Source organism: Eschrichtius robustus, chromosome 14 (assembly GCF_028021215.1).
Source record: "Eschrichtius robustus isolate mEscRob2 chromosome 14, mEscRob2.pri, whole genome shotgun sequence".
NCBI lineage: Eukaryota > Metazoa > Chordata > Mammalia > Artiodactyla > Eschrichtiidae > Eschrichtius > Eschrichtius robustus.
This window is the reverse complement of record NC_090837.1, coordinates 72,099,379-72,121,661: the sequence shown is the minus strand read 5'-3', so window position 1 is coordinate 72,121,661 and position 22,283 is coordinate 72,099,379. Positions and strand designations below refer to the sequence as shown.

The following is a 22,283-nucleotide window of genomic DNA, read 5'->3' as shown; positions in this document are numbered from 1 at the left end:
AGCTAGAGATCGGGAGACAGAAGGATTTATTACTTGCAGCCAGTAAGGAGAACACTGGGGAACTTTCCCAAAGCAGTGTCTCCCCAAACAGCAAAACTGGGGAAATTTTAAGCTAAGGGATATTCATGAAGGGGCTTGAGAAGAGGAGAATTCAACATTAAATTGGGGCAAAAGTAAACAGATTCCAAGCTTTAGGAGATTGAAGTCAGAAGGGTCAGAAAAGGTCAACATCATCTTCACTTAGGTTCCAGTTGATGTGGTGGTTGAGTGCTGGGGCCCGGGTTGGGGGGGTGTTTAAATTCTGCAAAACAGCTGAAGAAAGTGCTTCAGGCTAATCTTTACCTTTGAAACAGAACTGGGAGTCTTTACAGCTGATTTGTTATCTGTGCTTTTGTTACTTTTCTTGCCTGATAACAGTCCTTTGTTCTTTTGTTCCCTTAGATCATTACTACTGAGACCTGTTCAAAGGCAAGCACTGTAGCCAGGCTTACATTACAAAATGGGTTAGGCCTAAAATGGCTTCTCTAAAAAACATGAATAAAGTATAATGCTGATTAAGTTACCCCACCCCCCCCCACCACCCCGCAAAAAAAAGAAGTTGATATAAAAGTTTAAAAAAATAAAATGGCTCTCTTATGTCAAGTAAGCCATGCCTGGTTCTCTTTCTCTGGGGGACACGCCTACCCTATCTGCTTACAACTGTGTTTTATACGCTCAGTTAGCTCATAAATAAGACACTGTGAAGACTCCATCTCTGAAGTCCTTTCCATTTTTCATGCCTTGTTCTTGGATATTCTCCCCACTGGCCCCCCTCCATCTCAACTATTTTATCCCACCATCAGACAACACTCACGTTCATTTGATTCATCAAAAATTTATTGAGCCTACCACTTACAGGCTAGTGTTCCAGAAGGCTCTTGGGATGTCTCAGTGAACAAAACAAAGACCCCCGCCCTTAAGGATCTTACATTCTAGCCAGGTTGACAGACACAAACATAAAAGCAAATTATGTATTTTAAGAGGTACTAAGTGCTTTGGAAAAAAAAATTGTAGAGCTGGGAAAGGGAGATGGAGCCAAGTTTTCACATCTGGAATTTTTAAATGAAAGTGTGTAAAATCTACATGAAGTATACTTTTATGGGTCTTGTCTTTTTGCTTTTTTGTCTGCCCTCTTGGGCGCAGATGTCTCTTTGCTGCCTGGGAATTCGGACAGTAATGAAAATAACTACCATTTACAGATATGCTCGCGGCTACCAGGCACCTTTGACGATTAGTCCATTTAATTTTCATTACACTGGAAAAGGCAAGTATCATCTTTCCCCTTTACACAGGTTGAAACAGAAGCGCACAACTGGATAGGCATCAAGGCTCTTGAGCGCAAAACAGACTTAGGTTGACTTGTCCTGGTTACCTAAGGGTCAAAACAAGACTGACAAGCACTCTCCCCGGACTCCTATAAGTCAACGTGGGTGAGGTGTGCGAGCGCTCCCGTAGCCTAGACCGAGTGCGGCTCGGCGGAGCCAGCAAGAAGTACGTGATCTCAGTTCGGGGAGTAACGCCGGGACCCAACACGAGCCCAAGCCACTGGCAAGCGGGGCCGGAGCCCGGTGCGCTTGCCGGGTCAGGGGGTGGGGCCTAGACGTAAGGGGAGGGGGGGGCACCATCCTCCAGTGAAAAGGGCTCCCGGAGTAGTTTGTCCTACTTTGCTGCCCGTAGAGGCTCCGAGTTGCCGCCCCACCCGCGGGAATGGTGGAGATTCGATCACGTGACAGTCCGGAGGCTGGAACTGGGCAGGTTGTGGAAAGCGCAGACTTTTGACAAAAACAAGCGGCGACGTTGCCATCGCAGGGTCTATGGCCGAGGCGGTGAGGCCCCCGCGCCGGGCCAGGGCCAAGGCCAAGGCCAGCCGGACTAAAACCAAGGTGAGGGAACCCGCCCATCCCATCCTTCCCAGGCCCTGGCAGGTGCGCTCTCTTTTTTCTTCTCTTCGGCCTCTCCAGCCCTCTCTGCCCGTACCCTGAGCCCCTCTCATCCTCTGTCCCCACCTGCCCGTATTTGATCCCCCCACCCATTGACACCATACTTGTTCCTCTGTTCCTCCTTCACGTTCCTCTGCCGGACTTTGTCAGGAGCCCTTTTTTTTTCTTTTTCCTCCTGTGACCTCAGTAGGCTCTTCCTTTTCTGCTCCTTTCTTGACTTTCCTCACCCGGGTCTAGATTCCTATCGTGAAGCAGCTTTTCTCTTCCCAGTCTCATCTTTAACTCTCTTTTTCTCCTTTATAATCTGTGAACATTTTCAGTCCCTCTTCCCATAAAGAGGGAAAGGACCCCTCCTCCACTCAAGAATATCCTTTGGAAGAGCTTTACAGATAGAGACAGAAAGTAGACTGTAGTGATGTGCCTTTTCAATTTAAAAATGCAAGATGACAGTGGTGCTGCTGCTGTTTATTTCTCATTATCCTGGTTGTTTATGATGGGGCACGAATGACCAGAAATTAAACCAGAGCGGGACTCATACAGCAGGAACAGATCTGAATTTTCTGGGTTTCCTGGATTATACTAACGTGTGGTATTGGTGTGATTTAAAGTTGATTTGTCTTGTTTTCAGGCGCAGTCTGGCTTTCATTTCGTTCCCATATGTTTTCTGAAATGACATTTATTTTACAGTGAACAGATTAAATGCTGCCCGTGGATAGCTGGACATATATAATTTTGGCTTACCTGAAACTGATTTTATATTAAGGAAATAATGAAGGTGGTATTAAAAATACAGGAAATTTCCTTTCCTACAAGTAGGTGATGTTCCAGAGCAGGTGTAACTTAAAAATGTTACAAAAATAAGGTTTTCTCATGAGAACAAGATTTTAACAGGAGACTCGTGTTCAAAGCTACCATATTTAATAAGCTGTAAGTGACTTATGTAGATCCCTTTCATTATGATGCCTTTTTAAAAAAAACTGTAGTGGAGTTACGTGCATCAGTGTACCCAGGTCTGTGAGGAATTACTCTGGGGAGAAAGCCATTTTGCTACTAATTTCAGAAACATTTTTAAGAGAAGTAATTTTGCATTGTATTGGGCTGGTAAAGGACTATCTAAATAGAGGAGGAAGTAAAAAGCCATTGGTCAGCCATACATAAGGTCCCTGAACCTAGAATACAGTAGTGTATAACATGTAAACATGTAACATGTAAACCATCTATAGAGAGCAGAATCTTAATTCTCAATCTGTAGGGTTTTTTTTTTCAAAATGAATGATGAAACTAAAGCCTAGATAACTTAAATGATAAGCCAGAAGTCATGCAGTCAGTAAGAGACTCAAGTTAAAGCCCAATATCTTAATTCTCAGTCCAGTAGCTTAATAATTGTTCTATATATCTATGTGTGTCTATAGATAGAATGTTATAAATACTTCAAAATGGTCAATTAAGAGGATTCTCTGTTATTTTGTTTAGAACAGATTTTCTAAAATAAAAAATTAAAAAACTTAAATCCATCATGAAAAACCAATTGCTCATTTTATTTTTTTTAAGATTTATTTATTATTTATTTACTTTTTTGGCTGTGTCAGGTCTTAGTTGCGACACGTGGGATCTTTGCTGAGGCGTGTGGGGTCTTTTCGTTGCGGCGTGCAGGCTTCTCTCTAGTTGTGGCATGTGGGTTTTCTCTCCTCTAGTTGTGGTTGTGGTGCGCAGGCTTCACGGCGCCTGGGCTCTAGTTGAGACCCGCAAACTCAGTAGTTGTGGCGCACAGGCTTAGTTGCCCCCTGGCATGTGGGATCTTAGTTCCTTGACCTGGGATGAAACCCGCATCCCCTGCATTGTAAGGCGGATTCTTTACCACAGCGCCACGAGGGAAGTCCCCAATTGCTCATTTTATTGACACATTGTGGGCAACCTCGCTACACAAACATAAATTTATTTTTTATCTTTTAAAATTGATAAAGAGGCCTTCATTCCAGAGGTATTTGATCAAACCAGAAATCCCTGACATACTTTTAGTCATCTTTCAAATCTAGTCAGTCACTAAGGCTTACCAGCTGTATTTTGTAACTATTCTCTTGATTCTGCCCATTTCTCTCCATCCTGACTAACTCCACCATCCTCCAAGGAAGATTTCTTGGATTTTTGCTAAAATGGCCTTTCCAAGTTCATTCTTGCTGCCCATTCTCTAAACTAAAGCTGGACTGATATTTTTATAAACAAAACCCCAAAATGATTGCTCTCCTACTTAAAGCCTTTCAAAGATTTCCCATTGCCCAGGGTCCAAGAGTCCCAGGTATGGACTCAGGGCCCTAAACTCTCTGGATTCTGTCTTTCTCCTCAGCCTCTGGTCTTCACTACTGTCTCTTTTGATTCTCAACCGTGTATGTGTCCTTTCCTGCTTTAGGGCCTTTGCTCATTCATGAGGTCTCTGCTTAAACCTCATCACCCTCATCACCCACATCACCCACATTACCCCCCCCCCAGCCCCCCCTAGTAGCGCTCTGCACCCCTTTGTGTCACTCATCTCACTTGCAGTTACTTTGTTAACATCTCTCTTCTCCCTTAGACTGTGAGCTCAGTGAGGGAGGGACCTTTTTCCTAATACCCTTTACAGCCCTTGTAGGCATTTGATAATGTTTGTTGAATGAAGGAAAAAATACCAGTATTGAAGAATATTTCCAAGCTTTGTCACTCAGAAGAATTTACTCTGGTAAATTTCCTCTAAATAGTATGAGAAAACAAATGGAAAAAGTCCACGACATCAACAACGCCCTCATACTTCTCAGTTTAGAAAATTGATTCTTCTCTTAGAGTAAATAGATTTATTACTTAGTGCTGGTTATGGTTTGGTTATGATCATGAAGTCCTACATTAATGAAACCTTTACCATTGTGGTGTGATTTGGTTACTGTTTATGGAACCATAAAGTAGTTCCAAGGCTCATTTCAGGAAGTGAGGAGTGTCATGTGCTTTTGCCTTTAGATAGTTTGACCCAGCAGCTGACCTATATTCCTTAATGTTAATCATTTGGAAGATGAGCTCACATTGCTAGTTTGTGGTTATCTGGTGCTTATCACTTGATACCTAAGAGATAGTCCTGATTAGTTTCACCCACCTTGGAGGATCCTGACTTCGTTGATCATGGTAGATTATGGTTTAAGAACAGTAGATTTTTAGTTTGGATTTACTCTGCAGAAGCAGTATATTTTATAGTCATGGAAAGTATTTTTGCAATTAATACTAAATTCTGAATGCTGACAACTCATTAATCGTAAGAGCATATTGTAATTGCTAAGGATAGACTGAGATGTGTCCCAGAAAACTGATAACAGAAACAGAGACCTTTAAATCCTCATCGCCTCTTGCTTCTTGGCCTAGATGATTTCTACCTCTTAGTCCCTCCTTCCCATGAGTGATTATAGGAGTGAAGTTGGGGGATGTTCTATATTATTTAAATCCTTTTGTGCCTCCTAAGATCCATTTATTTGTTGAATAAACACTCATCGATCACCCACTATGTCCCAGAAACTGTTCTAAGCACTTGGGATGTAAACAGAGGAAAAATAAAAAAAAGAACCTGGCCTTAACGTAGCTTGCATTCTAGAAGGAGAAGACAGACAAACAGAAAACTCCATAAAAAAATAAATAAAATGTATAATATATTAGAAGATGACAAGTGCTATGGAAAAAGAAGAAGAGGAACAGAGTAAGGAGTTGAGTACTGGTGATTAGGATGGGTTGTGATTTTTTTAAAAAAAATAAGTTTATTTATTTATTTATTTTTGGCTGTGTTGGGTCTTTGTTGCTGTGCGCAGGCTTTCTCTAGTTGCGGCGAGTGGGGGCTACTCTTTGTTGCGGGGCTTCTCATTGCGGTGGCTTCTCTTGTTGCGGAGCACGGGCTCTAGGCACACAGGCTTCAGTAGTTGTGGCTCATGGGCTCTAGAGCACAGGCTCAGTAGTTGTGGCGCACGGGCTTAGTTGCTCGGCAGCATGTGGGATCTTCCCGGGCCAGGGCTCGAACCCGTGTCCCCTGCATTGGCAGGTGGATTCTTAACCACTGCGCCACCAGGGAAGTCCGGGTTGTGATTTTTATATAGGCAGTCAAGGTAGTCCTTACTGAAGGTGAAATTTAAGTAAAGACATGAAAGAGATGTGGGAGTTAGCCATTTGGATCTTGGGAACACCTGGGGCAAATGCCTTAAGGCAGTAGCAGTGTCGTTAGGGTGGAGTGCGTGAGGGGAGAGTATTTGGGATGAAGTCAGGAAGGTGACACAGGGCCAGGTCGTGTAGGGCCTTGTAGGCCATTGTAAGGATTGTACTTTGAGTGAAATATGGAATCACCTCAGGGTTTCAAGCCGAGGAGTGATATGATCTAAGTTATTTTAAAGGGTCACTGTGCTTGCTTTGTTGAGAACAGACTGTAAGGGAGCAAGAGTACGAGCAGAGAGACCATCTAAGAGATGTTTGCTGTGATCCAGGTAGGAGGTGATGGTGGCTTGGACCAGAGTTGTAAAGCAGAAGTGGTGAGAAGTGTTTGCAGTTTGGGAGTTTCTGAAGATCTAGCCAAGACTATTTGTTGGTGGTTTGGATGGGATATGAGGAAACAGTCAGGGGTGACTCTGAGATGGAGGAGGCAGTGAGTAGGACAGCTTTTTTTTTTTTTTAATTTTATTTATTTATTTATTTATTTATTTATTTATTTATTTATTTATTTATTTATTTATTTATTTATTTATTTATTTATTTATTTATTTATTTATTTATTTATTTATTTATTTATTTATTTATTTATTTATTTATTTATGGCTGTGTTGGGTATTCGTTTCTGTGCGAGGGCTTTCTCTAGTTGCGGCAAGTGGGGGCTTCATCACGGTGCGCCGGTCTCTCACTGTCGTGGCCTCTCTTGTTGCGGAGCACAGGCTCCAGCCGCGCAGGCTCAACAATTGTGGCTCACGGGCCTAGTTGCTCCGCGGCATGTGGGATCTTCCCAGACCAGGGCTTGAACCCGTGTCCCCTGCATTGGCAGGCAGATTCTCAACCACTGCGCCACCAGGGAAGCCCAGTAGGACAGCTTTTGGGGACAGATCAGGAGTTCAGTTTAGGACATGCTAATTTTGAAACAAATGTCTCTCAGACATCCAAATGGATTGGATATGTGGATCTAGAGTTTGGGAGAGATAAAAGATTTGGGGTCATCAGCATATAGATAGTTATTTAAAACCAGAGACTGAACTAGGTTACCTTAGGAGCAAGTGTAGTATAAAAAGGTGGCAAGAACAGAACCCAAGGGCACTCCAATTTTGCGGGGAGAGGCGGAGGAATCAACAAAGGAGTGTGAGGAGTGACCGATGAGGTAGTATATGTTTGGGGTCCTAGAAGCTGAGAGAAAAAAGTGTATGAAAGGAAGAGGAAGAGATCAAGCATGGAAAGTGCTGCTGATACGTGAAGTAAGATTGTTAACAGCAACACAAAAGAAGTGGCAGCTAGGAGGAGATGTTGTATTCTCAGCAAAATGTATAATCCCCATCCTTCTCCTTTTTACTTGTAAAGCATTCTTGTGCATCCCAAGGAGAGTGGGTAAAATTGCCCTGAGAGCTCTTGAGCTGATAGTTGGACTCATGTGTCCAAGCCCTTTTTATCTATTCTGTGCCAGGCATTGTGCTAAGTGCTGTGGATACAGACATTCATGATAAACAGACCCTGCATTTAAAGTAATCCCATGGCCAAGGAGCTTTGCCTGTTTGGTTCACTTCATGTACCCCATGTACTAGAACTATGCCTAACATACAGTAATAGTTACCTAATAAATATTTTCAGAATTATGAAAAAAAAATAAAGTAATCCCACTAAAGTATTCTATGTAGTGTGTAAAATTGAACCATTATCATTTATGAAGAAGTAGCTCATTAATATTTTTAAGGATGGAAAGGAGTTGTAATTTTTTTACTTAGTACAGTTTAAAGAGGAAGAACTGCAAGTGATGAATGGAAAGTGACCATTTATTTTCTAGAACTTAAAAAAAAAAACAAAACTTTTTTTCTGATTACAAAAGTGCTCATTGCTTAAAAAAAGTGTGTATGTATGAGTATATACACACAGAGAGAGAAGTATACAACACAGAAATGAAATGCCCTGAATTCCATCTCTTGGAGATAACTGTTGGTAGCAGTTTGTTATGTGCTCTTTATGTTTTTTCCGCACACATACACCAACACTCTAGGGCATATTCACTGTAATGTATGGTTAAGTATGTCTTTCTATGTTTATTAACAACTCTTCTGTTTCTGTATAACTTCTTGATTATTTTTTCTCCTGTGGAATTATTTTAAAATTGGTTCTCTACCTGTATGTAACTTATGTAGAGATCAAAAATCAAGAAATATTAATCTCTAGGCCATTTTCAGTTGTAAGAAACATGTCTTTTGGTTAAAATAAAATTATGTAAGCACTAATTTTTGCACACACAACTTGATACACATGGAGTTCTGTTTGAATTTTATTCTGTGATCTATAATGATTGTTATATATACAGTAGGTTCTAATCTTTATCTCTGGTTAACTCAAGTAGGCAAAGTAATTGGAAGTTGGCTTTCTTTTTTGTTTTTAAATGAAATTTTGTATCTTAAGTGTAAAATTTGATTCAGATTTTGGCATAAAAGTTCAGTTTCCTCTGAATTCATTGGATAGTCCCTTTGCTTTCTGCGAGGCATATAAAAATAAACTTCTGAATGTGCTGGAGCACATTTGTTGGATAATTCAATAATTTCTTCATTTTAGGATGCTAGTACCTAGGAGCTCAGCATACAGTTGGTACTCAGTAAATTCTTGTGAATTATAAGTCATCATTATTGTTTTAAGAAATGTTTATTGAACAAAGTGTTGAAAATCAGAAGCAGATCAGATCCAAAAAGGCATAAGATATATTCTCTGGTCTCAAGATATTTGTGGTCATTTAGGGGACACAACATAAAGATAAATAACCATATGTGGTAGCACGTGACCAGGGTCAGATGGCAAGTACACACTGCAGAGTTCAGAGTAAAGCATGTGCTGCGGAAGGGTTGATGTGGTCATTGAAGATTTTGTCTTGGGACAGGATCATAACTGAGTCATCAAAGGCACTGAGTGCCGAAGTTAAGAGTCAGACTTTCATTAAGTGGAGAGCTGTGATTGTTTTTGTGGTGTTCAGGGTAGTGTTTTAGGGAGACCAGTCTTATAGTGGTGTTTGGGATGAATTGGTGGTAGGGCAGAGGCTGGAGGCTAGGAGACCTTTCAGGACCTGCTCTGCTATTCTGTGCTTTGGAGAAGTGAATTGAGCCACAGGGAGCTCACCACTGCTTAGAGGCCATGGCGTTGGTGATGAACACAGTGAATCCCTTTTCCCTCCGCATATGCACCCCAGACATCCTGTCCTATCCAGGGATCTGTGAGGGGCAGGGTCAGGCCTTTGCTACCCTCTCAAACAGTTGTGTGTCTCGCAGTTGTTCATCCTTTCCTTCCGCCTTCCTTCTCTGATCTGGCCAGTCCATTCTTTGAATCGAATTACCAGCTTTTCTCTCCTTTCCCTCACCTCCTTTCCTGGGGCAACCCCAGGTTAATTCCTCTTTGGACCTAACTTCGTAACAACACAGGTGGAGAATTAAACAGAGAAGCACTGAGTTCCACCCCCAAGGGAAATAAAGCCCAAAGTCTTATGTGTTCTTCCCTGGGAGCATTAGGAAGGTTTAAAAAATTCTTTAATTGATTATCTAACCACATTATCTGTTGCTGTTATGGTTGTGATTATTCCCAGGAAGGTAGATCTGCTGGATGTGGGCCTGCAAGTTTGATAGTAGCAGCTGGAGACTTCATTTTATTTAGTTGAGGGGAAGAATTTGAAATTGCAAGGGCGGTCATGGAGTAGGGAAAGAGGAAGTGGTTTGGTGGGGTCAGAGTTGGGCAACAACTTCCCTTGGCAAAGGGAAGTTAAAAACTACCTGAGGGACAGGCTGGAGAGGAAGCCTGAGGTGGCCTGTGGGTTGGAGGAGGTGTGTTTATTTGCTGTGCCCTTGATCTTGTGGCCCATCTTGGCCTACTTCCAGCTCCCTATCTTCTCTTCCAGTTAACATTTAACACCCCCAGAGGTCTCTTACAGTTTAAGAAAAGACAACTAAAATTTTCTCCCTCTATTTCACATTCCCGTCTCTACTTCCTTACTTTTCATTTATTTCTCAACTCTCTGAGTTTTTAAAATCTTCCATCTTTTCATCTAACAGCTTTATTGAGGTATAATTCACACACTATACTTATTTAAAGTGTATAATACAGTGGTTTTTGGTATGATCCAAGATTGTGTCACCATCACCATGGTTCAGAATGCCAAACTCTTTTGCATAGAGAAGCATCATGTTTGCTTCCCACCAGCAGTGTTTGAGGGTACTAATTTTTCTACATCCTTGTCAACACTTATAATCATCTGACTTTAGTCATCTTAGTGGGTGTGATATGTTACCTCATTGTGATTTTGATTTGCATTTCTCTGATGACTAATAATGTTAAGCATCTTTTTATGTGCCATTTGTATTATCTTTGGAGAAATGTCTGTTCAGATCCTTTGCCCATTTTTAAATTGGATTGTTCGTCTTTTTATTCTTGAGTTACAAGAGTTCTTTTCTTTTTATTCTGTATATAAGGCCCTTATACGATAATTGATTTGAAGACATTTTCTTCCATTCTGTGGGGTTGTCTTTCCACTTTCTTCATATTTTGATTTTCAGCACAAAATCTTAAAATTTTTATGAAGTCCAATTTATCTACTTTTTTCTTTTGTTGCTATGCTTTTGGTGTCATGTCTAACAAGGCTTTGCCTAAACCAAGGTCACTAAGATTTACTCCTATGTTTTTTTTGAAAAGTTTAGAAGTTTTAGATCTTATGTTAGGTCTATGATCCTTTTTGTTAATTTTTGTATATGATATAAGATAGGGGTACAATTTTATTCTTTGGATATCCAGTTGTTTAGCACCATTTGCTGAAGGCTGTTCTTTCCCCATTGAATTGTCGTGGCATCCTTGTTGAAAATCAATTGACCTTAAATATAAGAGTTTATTTCTGCTTTATAACAAAGTGAATCAGTTATACATATACATATATCCCCATATCTCTTCCCTCTTGTGTCTCCCTCCCTCCCATCCTCCCTCTCCCACCCCTGTAGGTGGTCACAAAGCACCGAGCTGATCTCCCTGTGCTATGCGGCTGCTTCCCACTAGCTATTTTACATTTGGTAGTGTATATATGTCCATGCCACTCTCTCACTTTGTGCCAGCTTACCCTTCCCCCTTCCCGTATCCTCAAGTCCATTCTCTAGTAGGTCTGCGTCTTTATTCCCGTCTTGCCCCTAGGTTCTTCATGACCTTTTTTTTTTTTGTTTTTTTAGATTCCATATATATGTGTTAGCATATGGTATTTGTTTTTCTCTTTCTGACTTACTTCACTCTGTATGTACAGACTCTAGGGCCATCCACCTCACTACAAATAACTCAATTTCATTTCTTTTTATGGCTGAGTAATATTCCATTGTATATATGTGCCACATCTTCTTTATCCATTCATCTATTGATGGACACTTAGGTTGCTTCCGTGTCCTGGCTATTGTACACAGAGCTGCAGTGAACATTGTGGTACATGATAAAGCAGAAACTAACACACCATTGTAAAGCAATTATTCTCCAATAAAGATGTTAAAAAAAAACAAACAAAAAACCTAGGGGCAGGACAGGAATAAAGACGGTGTTGTAGAGAATGGACTTGTGGATATGGGGCGGGGGAAAGGTAAGCTGGGATGAAGTGAGAGAGTGGCATGGACATATATACACTACCAAATGTAAAACAGATAGCTATTGGAAGCAGCTGCATAGCACAGGGAAATCTGCTTGTTGCTTTGTGTCCACCTAGAGGGGTGGGATAGGGATGGTGGGAGCGAGACGCAAGAGGGAGGAGATATGGGGTATATGTATACATATAGCTGATTCACTTTGTTTTACAGCAGAAACTAACACACCACTGTAAAGCAATTATACTCCAATAAAGACGTTAAAAGAAATAAATAAAAAGCTCCCAACAACTTGAAAAAAAAAAGACAAGAAATAAAAAATGTTAATAAAAAAAAAAGTTTATTTCTGGATTCTCAGCTCTGTTTCATTCATCTGTTTGTCTGTCCATGTGCTAGAACCACACTGTCTTTATTATTGTAATTTTGTAGTAGATTTTGAAATTGCGAAGCATGAGATCTCCAACTTTGTTCTTCTTTTTCAGGATTGTTTCATCTATTCTGGGTTCCTTGCATTTCCTTATGAAGTTAAGGATCAGCTTGTCATTTTCTGCAAAAAAGGCAGCTGGGATTTTGATAGAGATCGTGTTGAATTTGTATATCAATTTGAGGAGTATTGCCATATTAACAATATTGTGATCTGATCCATGAAAATGGAATGTGTTTTCACTTATTAGTCTTTAATTTCTTTCAAATTTTGTTTTGTAATATTCAGAGTATAAATTTTACATTTCTTTTGTTAAGCTTATCCCTAAGTATTTTGTTCTCTGTTCATTATAAATGAAATTGTTTTCTTAATTTCATTTCGTGATTGTTCAGCTCACTAAAATTTGGCCTCTGCCCTGACCAGTACACCAGTATTTCTCCCACTATAGTAACCATTGGCCTCCCTCTCCTAATTTTCTTTTTCTGACCTCTCAATCTGACAAACCTATTTATTATAGCTAGTGTGCTAAACATCATTGCAGTGTAATTGGACCCATTTTTTCATTTTCTTATAAATACTCATGTAATGCTTTCCTGGTATTCATGATTTTAGGCAGTTTGGCAAAGTGGTTTGTATGCATTGTGTGGCTGTTCTCTGAATCTGATATCCACGGTTCACAGTGCAGATTAAAGTAATTTTGGAGGGACACATTGCTTCTTGCATCACTACCATTTGTAAACATTTGGTAGTTCATTACCAGCAAGTTGAGCTCAAATTCCATTTCAGAAACATTTGTCTTTTCTTCCTAATATTAGGTGCATATAAATGTTTTACTTTTTTGGCTATTTACTTGTCAGCTTTTTTTTGCTGGACGTTTGCTGGACAACATAATCCAAAATCACTGATAACTTTGTAACCATCATTTTGCCTTCCTTAAAATTTCACAGCGGGGGTTCCCTGGTGGCGCAGTGGTTAAGAATCCGCCTGCCAATGCAGGGGATATGGGTTCGAGCCCTGGTCCGGGAAGATCCCACAGGCCGCGGAGCAACTAAGCCCGTGCGCCACAACTACCGAGCCTGTGCTCTAGAGCCCGCGAGACACAACTACTGAGCCCACGTGCTGCAACTGCTGAAGCCCGCGCATGTAGAGCCCGTGCTTCTCAACAAGAGAAGCCACCACAATGAGAAGCCCTTGCACCACAGTGAAGAGTAGCCCCCGCTCGCCGCAACTAGAGAAAGCCCGCGTGAAGCAACGAAGACCCAACACAGCCAAAAAACACCCCACATTAAAAAAAAAAAAAAATTTATAGTGAGGGAAGTATTTGAGTGAGTCAGTCATTTTTTAGTTTCTTTGGATGTAACAATTTTATTTAAATAAATAAATAATAAATATTTCCATTTTTTTTTCTTTTTTATCCAGGCTTCTTTCCTATGTATCTAGTTTGTGTGTTAATGCCAGAGATACTTCATTAAAAAAACCATAATTTATTTTATCTTGTTTTTTAAATGGTTAACTTTTTTTTGGTTTTTGGTTTTTTTGGAATTAATTTTGGATTTAATAAGTTACAAATATAATACAGAGAGTTCCATATGCCTTTCATCTAGCATCTTCTTGTGTTATGTAACTGTAAATTCTGTGTTGTAGAACACTTATCACAACCAACAAATTAACATTGGTACAATGCTATTAACTAAAATATAGAACTCTTTTGAATTTCACCAGTTTTCTTGCTAATGTCCTTTTTCTGTTCCAGTGTCCAATCCAGGATCCTACATTGCATTCAGTTGTCATGTCTCTAATAGTTTTCTCCAGTCTTTTGATAGTTCCTCAGTCTTGTCTTTTCTTTGATGATCACAACACTTCAGTTATTTTGTAGACTTTTCCTTAATTTGGGTTTTTGTCTGGTGTTTTCTCATGCTTAGATTGAGGTTATACATTATTAGAAAGAGTACTGAAGAGGGGATAAGCCTTCTCAGAACATCGTATGGGGATGTATTACTGGTTATAGTGACCCTGATCACTTGGTTAAGGTGTTGACTGCCAGGATTCTCCACTGAAACTTACGATTTTTCCCTTTGTAATTACTAAATATTTAGGGGATACTTTGAGACTATACAAATATTCTGCTTCTGCTTAAATTTTCACTCACTTTCATTACTTAGTAGATCTTGCCTCTTGCCTGTGGCAGTTATTACCATGGTGTTCTAATCGTGATTTTCTGTTTTTCTCATTCCATCTACATTTATTAATTGGACTTCTGTAAGGAAGAGTGCCACTTCTTGTCCATTAAGAAAAAAATACATATATATATATATGTTTATATATTTAGTTACGTGAGTATGGACTCATGGATATTTATTTTATTCTGAGGTTATAATCCAGTACTATAGTTATTTATTTCATTGCTCAAGTTGTCCTGACTTTTTCTGCCTGAAATTTGAATAAATATGTTTGTCAGGATGCAAACCTGTTGAAGCCTAAGATACTTGGAGACTGTTCTCTCTTACTTAACCTCTAGCAGAATGGAGAACAGCCTAATTAAGACTTTCCTTCTCCATTCTTGAATCATAATTTGTTGCTCATTCTCATGTCTTCCTCTGTAGGGATTAGACTAGTGAATCTCCCAAATTCGGCATTCTCAAAATTGAATAATATGAAATATGAAACACACTGCTTATGAAGTGAACTTAGATTTTTTTATACAATTTAAAAATTCCTCATGTTGAAAGCATCAGTTATTGTTATGAATTATTTCACATTATAAATCTTGTTTTTAGGAAAAGAAGAAATATGAAACCCTTCAGAGGGAAGAGTCTGATGAAGGCTCCCTTCCAAAAACCTCCAGAGAGCTGGAAGTCCCTACCCCAGCTTGTGAATTCAAAGGAGACCATCTAAAGGAGTTAACTGATTCCCAGCTCCAGAATGATGCTAGTCAACAAAACGAGAGTGAAATGTTTGATGTACCACTCACCTCCTTAACTCTAAGCAATGAAGAGTCCCTGACATGTAAAACAGAGAGTCTAAAGGAGGGAGAGGAGATCAGAGCCTGTGCTGGAGATGATGCGGTCAAGCCGAAGGTCGATCCTGGAGGCAATGTCGGAACCAAAGTAGAACCCCCCGAGAACATTGCAGAAATGGAGGAAGATAAACTGGTACAATGTGGACCTTTGGAAAGCACACTGCAATCTAATGTTTCTTATATTCAGCAGGAAGTGGAAAATTTGAAGGTCAGAGATACTCAGAATAGGAGAGAAGACAAAGAAGCCTTGGGTCTTTCTTCAGAGGTGCTACAAAATGTTGGCTTGCAGAGTTCTTGTGAAGCCAAAGACATTTTTCAGCCACCTAGAGGGAAAAAACTGTATCCCCAGTTGCCAGCTGAAACTGCTGGGTATGTACCGGCTTTGGTGGCAGTGAAACCCTTGCTTCGTAATGAGCGACTCTACCCGGAGCTCCCATCTCAACCAGAAGTAGTACCATTTACTGAAGAACAGCTAAAAGTCTTTGAGCCTGGTTCATGGCTGGAAAATGTTGAGTCATATTTAGAAGAATTTGACAGCATGGCTCATCAGGACAGGCATGAATTTTATGAGTTGCTTTTGAACTACTCTCGCTGTAGGAAGCAGCTGCTGCTGGCTGAAGCTGAGCTCCTTGCTCTGATGTCTGATTGCCAAAATGCCAAAAGTCGACTGTGGCACTTCAAGGAGGAACAGTTGTCTGTACAGGTATATTGACTAGTGTTCTGTAAAGCTTGCAGGAGCCTGGGGAATTTGCAGTGGAGCTGCTATTCCTGTGATGCCATTGAGGTCTGGAGTCTGCTCCTTTTACCCACTGACCCTGTCTTAGCCCATAGTAATTGAGAGCAGGAGTCATAGTGTCATGTGCCCACAGGGGCCGGGCAGGTAACCTGGAGAAGTGAAACAGGTCGAGTGGGACGGTGATCACTGGGTAAGCTCATGCCTGGTCCAGCAGGGGGAGCTGCTCTTGTGTTATAGTTGATTGTTGCTGTGAGGTTATATTGGTTCAGCATTGCCACATCTTATATTTTTCTAAGAGAAGCTAGAAACCTGGATTTTTATGTGAGGGATCCTGGTTTGTAAATGTTGGCAACTAAATCCACACACACACACACACACACACACACACACACTCTCACTCACTCACTCATGCACAGTAGAGGCCAAAGCAAGTCATGTCTCCAGGTCAGATTCAGCCCGTGGGCTGTTTAGCTTGTGACCTCAGGCATAATGCCAGGAACATCTAATGGGTAGAGAGTGTCAAGGGGAGGAGGATCCATGGAACGAGGTCAAGAGGAAATGAGAAAATAGGGAAGGCAATAAGATGTGACCCTAGGGAGGCCAAGGTGCCATCAGGAAAGCCATTGCATAGTGGCCTGGGAGGGATGGCGAGGAAGAGAAGGCCACTCTTGACAAGTCTAGCAGCGAAGGGAAGATGGAAGAGATGTCAGGGAGAAACGGGTGATTTCCCCCAACCCTAATCGTCATTCCTTGGAGACCTGTGTATCTCTTTGTAGATAGGAAGGATCCTGTGGAGAGGGAAACTTGAAAATACTGAAGAAGAGAGAATAGAATCAAGAAAACAGTTGGAGGGGTAGTATTGGAAAGGAGGGGTTTGTTTTGAGCAGAATCACAAAGAATGGTGAGGTTAAGTACAGAGATGTTTTGAGGTCTCTTGAAGTTGAGGGATATCACATTGACCTCAGTGTTTATAAAGTAGAAGGTAAGGTCATCAATCATGAGGGTCTTAGAGACAAGCTCTATTGTTTTCTTGCACCTTTCCCCACCTACTGCGTTTTAGGGTTTCTCTTCTCGTCTCTGAACTTGTGATGCCTTTGTGATTGGCACCTGGTTGTATAGTAGCTTTATTGTTTTCTACGTGGTAGTATTGTTCCCTCACTGTGATTTGTAAGCTCTTTGAAGATGGTACCGAAGCCTGTGTATTGTATACAGGCTTCAAGAGCAAAGAGTAACTGGCTTCATATCTTACCCTTTTGCCCACTGCTAGGGTATCTGTGCTGATCAAGTGAAAGTTTCAGGCCATCATCGCTACCAGAGAGTGGAGATGAATGAAAATGCACTGGGAGAGCTAAAAAAACTGTTTGATGCCAAAGCTGAGCACCTCCACCAGACCTTGGCGCTGCATTCTTACACTTCTGTGCTCTCACGGTTGCAAGTGGAGTCTTACATCTACACATTACTCAATAGTTCGGCTGTTCTGAGATCTTTAGCAATTCATCAGGAAGGCCAAGGTGTGTAAGTAATGAAAGTCTCACTCTTTCTTGTGGTCTAAAATATAAAAAGAATTGAGGCATACAATCTGGTTGAATCTACTGTGTGCTGATATTATAAGGGATAATTTGTGCTTGCTGTTTTACCTTACCTCCCCCAATATAGGACTGAGATCTGCCTTAATAACATTTCTTGGGAGCAGTGCCAGGTCTCCCTACGCCGTGGGCTGTCATTCTCTGCTTCTCTAGGAAGCCGAAAGTTTACTTTTTATCATTAATGTCTCTTACTGTCCTAATTTATGTGCTCGTTACCAATTCAAGTCCAAATATAGTTTTTGATTCTAAAACTAATAATCACAATACTTTTTCATTCTCTGTCTGTTGCACTTTATTTTTGCTTGTCCATTTTGTTGGGGTGTTTAATTTTCATCAGAGCATTTATAATGTTCTGAATTTTTCATCTTATTTTGGGTTTTAAGAAATTAGCCTTGGGCTTTCTTGGTGGCTCAGTGGTTAAGAATCCGCCTGCCAATGCAGGGGACACAGGTTCGAGCCCTAGTCTGGGAAGATCCCACATGCCGCGGAGCAGCTAAGCCCGTGCGCTACAACTACTGAGCCTGCGCTCTAGAGCCCGTGAGCCACAACTACTGAGGCCCGCACGCCACAGCTACTGAAGCCCATGCGCCTAGGGCCTGTGCTCCACAACAAGAGAAGCCACCGCAATGAGAAGCCCGTGCACCGCAATGAAGAGTAGCCCCCGCTTGCCGCAACTAGAGAAAGCCCGTGCGCAGCAACGAAGACCCAACGTGGCCAAAAATAAATAAATAAATAAATTTATTTAAAAAAAAAAAGAAATTAGCCTTTACTATATGATAAGTATTACTTATGCAATTTTTATTTCTTGGAGAGATACTAGGATCATTTAAAATAAAAAAATCCTTCCCCCTTATCGTTTTCATAACTAATCAGAGAGCTGGGGCTAGGCCAGAGATTTGCTGATTTTTAAATAAAAAATTTTGATGAAGTTAATTTTTTCTTGCTTTGAAATACTTCACGAGGTTAAATACTTTTTTCGGTTTACGTATTTAGTAGAAACTCAGATATTTTGATGTAACTTTTCTCCTTGGATTTTCATCTGAATTAAATATTTTAAATAGTTTACTTATTTATTTAAGTAGAGACACTAAAAATTCTCCCACAAATACTATTTATATGGGACTCATTTAATCCTCTTTTTAATTTATAGCTTCTAAACAGGTAGAAAGCATTCCCTCTGATCTGTGTCAGCTAAAGGAGTGCATTAGTGTCTTATTCATGTTCACCAGGAGAGTTAATGAAGATACTCAGTTCCATGACGATATTCTTCTCTGGCTGCAGAAATTGGTAAGGAAATAGACATAGTATACTGTCCTTTATTTCCCTGATAATTTAAGAATTATCTCCTGTTTCCTTATAGGTTTTTCTTTAATAGCTTCTTCAGCTAGTTTGTTTAATATGTTAGTGACGTTTTCTTTGCTCATGACATGTGGAAATAAGTTATTCTTATCTAGTGCATTATTAAGCACACAGTGCTTTTCTGTCTGATAAAGTTTATGTTAAATGGTCTTTGGCTTTCGACTTAGGAGGAGATGGAAATGTGGGAAGCATGCTAAATTTAAGACTAGATGTATATTCAGAACATAGGTATGTGAGCTAAAAGTTGTTCATATCACTTTTTTATCATCTTATGTTTAATGCTGTACTTAGTTATACTTTAAAACAATGTTTTTAAGGGAAATAAAAGGAATCAGGATTTGGGAACTTCAGGAAAGATATCAGGTGTGTTACAGGGGGAGAGGTTGTTTACTGGTTATGTTTCTCAATGGAGCTGCCTTGGGTGCTTTTTTTAGGTTCATGCTAGCATGCTTAGATATGGGCTGAGGTTCTAAGCATAGTTACTTGGATTTGAGAAACTATTACAAACTGGGAATAGATTAAACTACTTGACTTATATCTATTCACGTGTGGCCAGGAACATTAGTGATTTGTAATTTGCCAGATAATAAAAATTGGGTTTGCAGAGAAACTACTTATGATATTTTTATCAGAGTGCTCATAGGTTCGTAGGCCTCTGTGTACCTCTGTGGTAGAAACTCAACCAGTCAGTGGTATATCTTATGTATGGTTACTCTTTTGAAAGATCACATGTATTTAAATATCGGATAAGTGATTTCATTAGACTCTTAAAAACATTCGTCTTTGTAAATAGTAAAACTATACATCCTTTATTGTTCAGGTGTCAGTGTTACAAAGAGTTGGCTGTCCTGGAGATCACCTCTTCCTTCTAAACCATATTCTTCGATGCCCGGCTGGTGTTAGTAAATGGGCTGTTCCTTTCATCCAGGTATGATGAATGGCCTTCTAATGTTGAAGAGAATGGGAGGCGATTTTGTTAAACATTTTTCCTGAAGAAGTTGCTTTAAAAAATAAGCCTACTTTAAAAATACTGATATTTAAAATAAAATTATTGGGATATATCCAGTCTGTATTCGTAGGAGTTATTATGCTGCAACTTCTTGGACCACCCAAAATTGATGAAATTAAGATGGAATTGCAAAAGTTCAGTTGTAGTCTGGCTTGGTAGGTTTAGTAGTATTTAATTCTGTAAAATTTCTGTGCAGTAAGGCTTGCTAGGACTTTTTTCTGTAATATTCAACGCAACGTCCTAAATTAATCCATCTCACACTACAGTTGGTACAGATAAAAAAGAAGCCACAAGCATCTCAAAGTTCTTTAATATTAGCAGAGATCTCAGGTCTGTGCGATCAATTTAGGCGTCTCTGCTGCTTGCCTTTGGGTTGTGTTGTTACTCATAGCAACCCCTCAGATAGGTGGCTATGAGCCAGATGTATGCCAGGTCATTCTCCATGTTACCTTTTCTTTAGTATTTCTGGTGGCAAGAAACTTGAATCTTTTTAGGTAGAAGGAAGATTTTTTGTTTTTATTTATCTTTGGATTAAGATAGCAGTATACTCCTCCTGCCCATATTGTTTCAGGTAATTAATGTAAATGGCTCAGCTACCTCTGTTCTCTGAGTACAGCCCAGTCAGTACTGCCAGGTAACCCACAGGTGTTCTCACTCTTGTGGATGAGGTGCCAGTTCCATCTTTGTTTCCTTAACAGCTCCCTTTGTCAAAATTCTGGTGAACTAAGGTTATGGATACTTGGGTTGTTGGTTTTCTACAGTATGCCTTTTCCTTTTCTGATTTCAGATCAAAGTGTTGAATAACCCATCAGGGGTCTTTCATTTTATGCAGTCCCTTGCCCTGCTAATGTCTCCTGTCAAGTAAGTGTGGAAGAGCTTCGTGAAGTAGAAATGAAAATGTTCTATCAAACAATTGGCTTCCTAAACTGCCCAGATCCAAACAGTTGCTAAGGGAAGAGTCAGCATTCCAAAATTTCACATTGCAGGTTTTCTTTGGGTTTAATACCCTTTGTCCCAAAGTGACCCTTTTAACTGCTTTTTTTTAAAAACTGACTAACTTTATCGGATCCTCCTTTTTAGTGGATTTGCCACTCCTGTCATATATGTCATTGTGGTGCTGTGGGGAGAAAAAAAGGATGATCTCTTCCTTAGAAGGAGAGATTTAGTGGCAGAGGAAAAAAAAAGCGCAGTCAAAGAGATTCAAGTGCTAAATTGTGTGAAGCTATGATTGATGCAGTAGAAATGAAGAGAGTAAAGAGAGTAGAGTGGAGTAGTCAGAGGGTTCCAGGTGGATGAGCTGGGTTTGAAGAATGGAACTGATTTCAGCAGGAGAGGAGTAGGGAGGGCACTGTAGGTGGGAGAACAGTGAGCAGTGGCCCACAGTACAGGGAAGGATAGCTGTGCAGGGGGCAGTTCGGAGAGCAGCTTGGCTGGAGTGAAGGGGTGTGGGAGGGGTGATAATAAAGATGAACAACTAGGGTGAGTCTGGTTATAGAAGACCTTGAAATTAAGACAGATACTTGAGATGGTCTGGCCTTTGTAGCAATTGAGGGTTTTTGAAAAGGGGTAAAAGTTGTATTTAAGGAAGATTAGGATGGACTGGAGGCAGAAGAAGATGCGCTTTTGCTTCATTTCTTGCATTGACTTGTCTGCGGTTGCAGACATCTGGCTCTCCTGGCTCTGGAACCGAATCCAGCATCAAGAGGGCACATCCTTAAGTGGGGGGAGAAGGCAGAGGTGTGTACAGGTGACCTTGAACTGTGTTACTACCACTGGCTCTTGATCCAGGAAAGCCTATCTGCCCCCAGCCTCAATTGGTGCTGGTAGTGGGAAGGAGAAAGTGGGGAATGGGAAGGTCATCTTCCCAGGAAAGGATTAAGTAGCTGATTAAATAAGAAAATGTGGGCAAGGGTGGCTCAGACCTAACTCTGTAGACTCTGAGTCTGAGTGACTGAGAGGGTGTTGGCAGCCCCAACAGACCGAAAAGACAGAAAGGAGAGCCGTTGGGTAAGGAGGAAAATTTGAGGTCATTGGGGTTTGCAAGTGGACACGTACGAGTGACAACTATCAGTGGACATGTGGAGCTGCAGGACTGGAGCCCCTCAGGTTGGAAACTGGAAGTCTTGGAGGAGAGCTCCTGGTGAAAGGAGGGAATGGATGAATTTTCAGAGTTAGGCCAGAGAGGAAGGAGTAGAGAGCTGAGAACTGGGTGGTGGTCTCAGAGAAGAAACTTCTCTGGTTACACTGACTCGTCAGGTCCAGCCAGCACCTTGTGAAAGCCTGGCTGGCAGGAATTCCCCCAGATTCCTCCCTCTCACCGCCTGGATATAGGGGCTGCTCCTACCCGTGGTGTTTAGGT

The 22,283-nt window shown here is 40.7% G+C and overlaps 1 protein-coding gene across 2 annotated transcripts in view; it reads left to right on the top strand.

Moving 5' to 3' along the window:
- Positions 1–1,824: 1,824 nt before the first annotated feature.
- The window catches only part of EPG5 (ectopic P-granules 5 autophagy tethering factor), a 122,568-nt gene continuing 102,109 nt past the window's right edge, over positions 1,825–22,283 (top strand). Inside the window, exons 1-6 of one of the 2 annotated variants that reach the window (XM_068562558.1) lie at positions 1,825–1,922; positions 14,993–15,937; positions 17,238–17,481; positions 18,707–18,843; positions 19,736–19,843; positions 20,712–20,785. In XM_068562558.1, the coding sequence (XP_068418659.1) occupies positions 1,854–1,922; positions 14,993–15,937; positions 17,238–17,481; positions 18,707–18,843; positions 19,736–19,843; positions 20,712–20,785 (1,577 nt within the window). In that variant the 5' untranslated portion in view covers positions 1,825–1,853. Of the gene's footprint in view, positions 1,965–14,992; positions 15,938–17,237; positions 17,482–18,706; positions 18,844–19,735; positions 19,844–20,711; positions 20,786–22,283 lie in introns of both variants that reach the window. The other variant, XM_068562557.1, reaches the window with a different exon arrangement.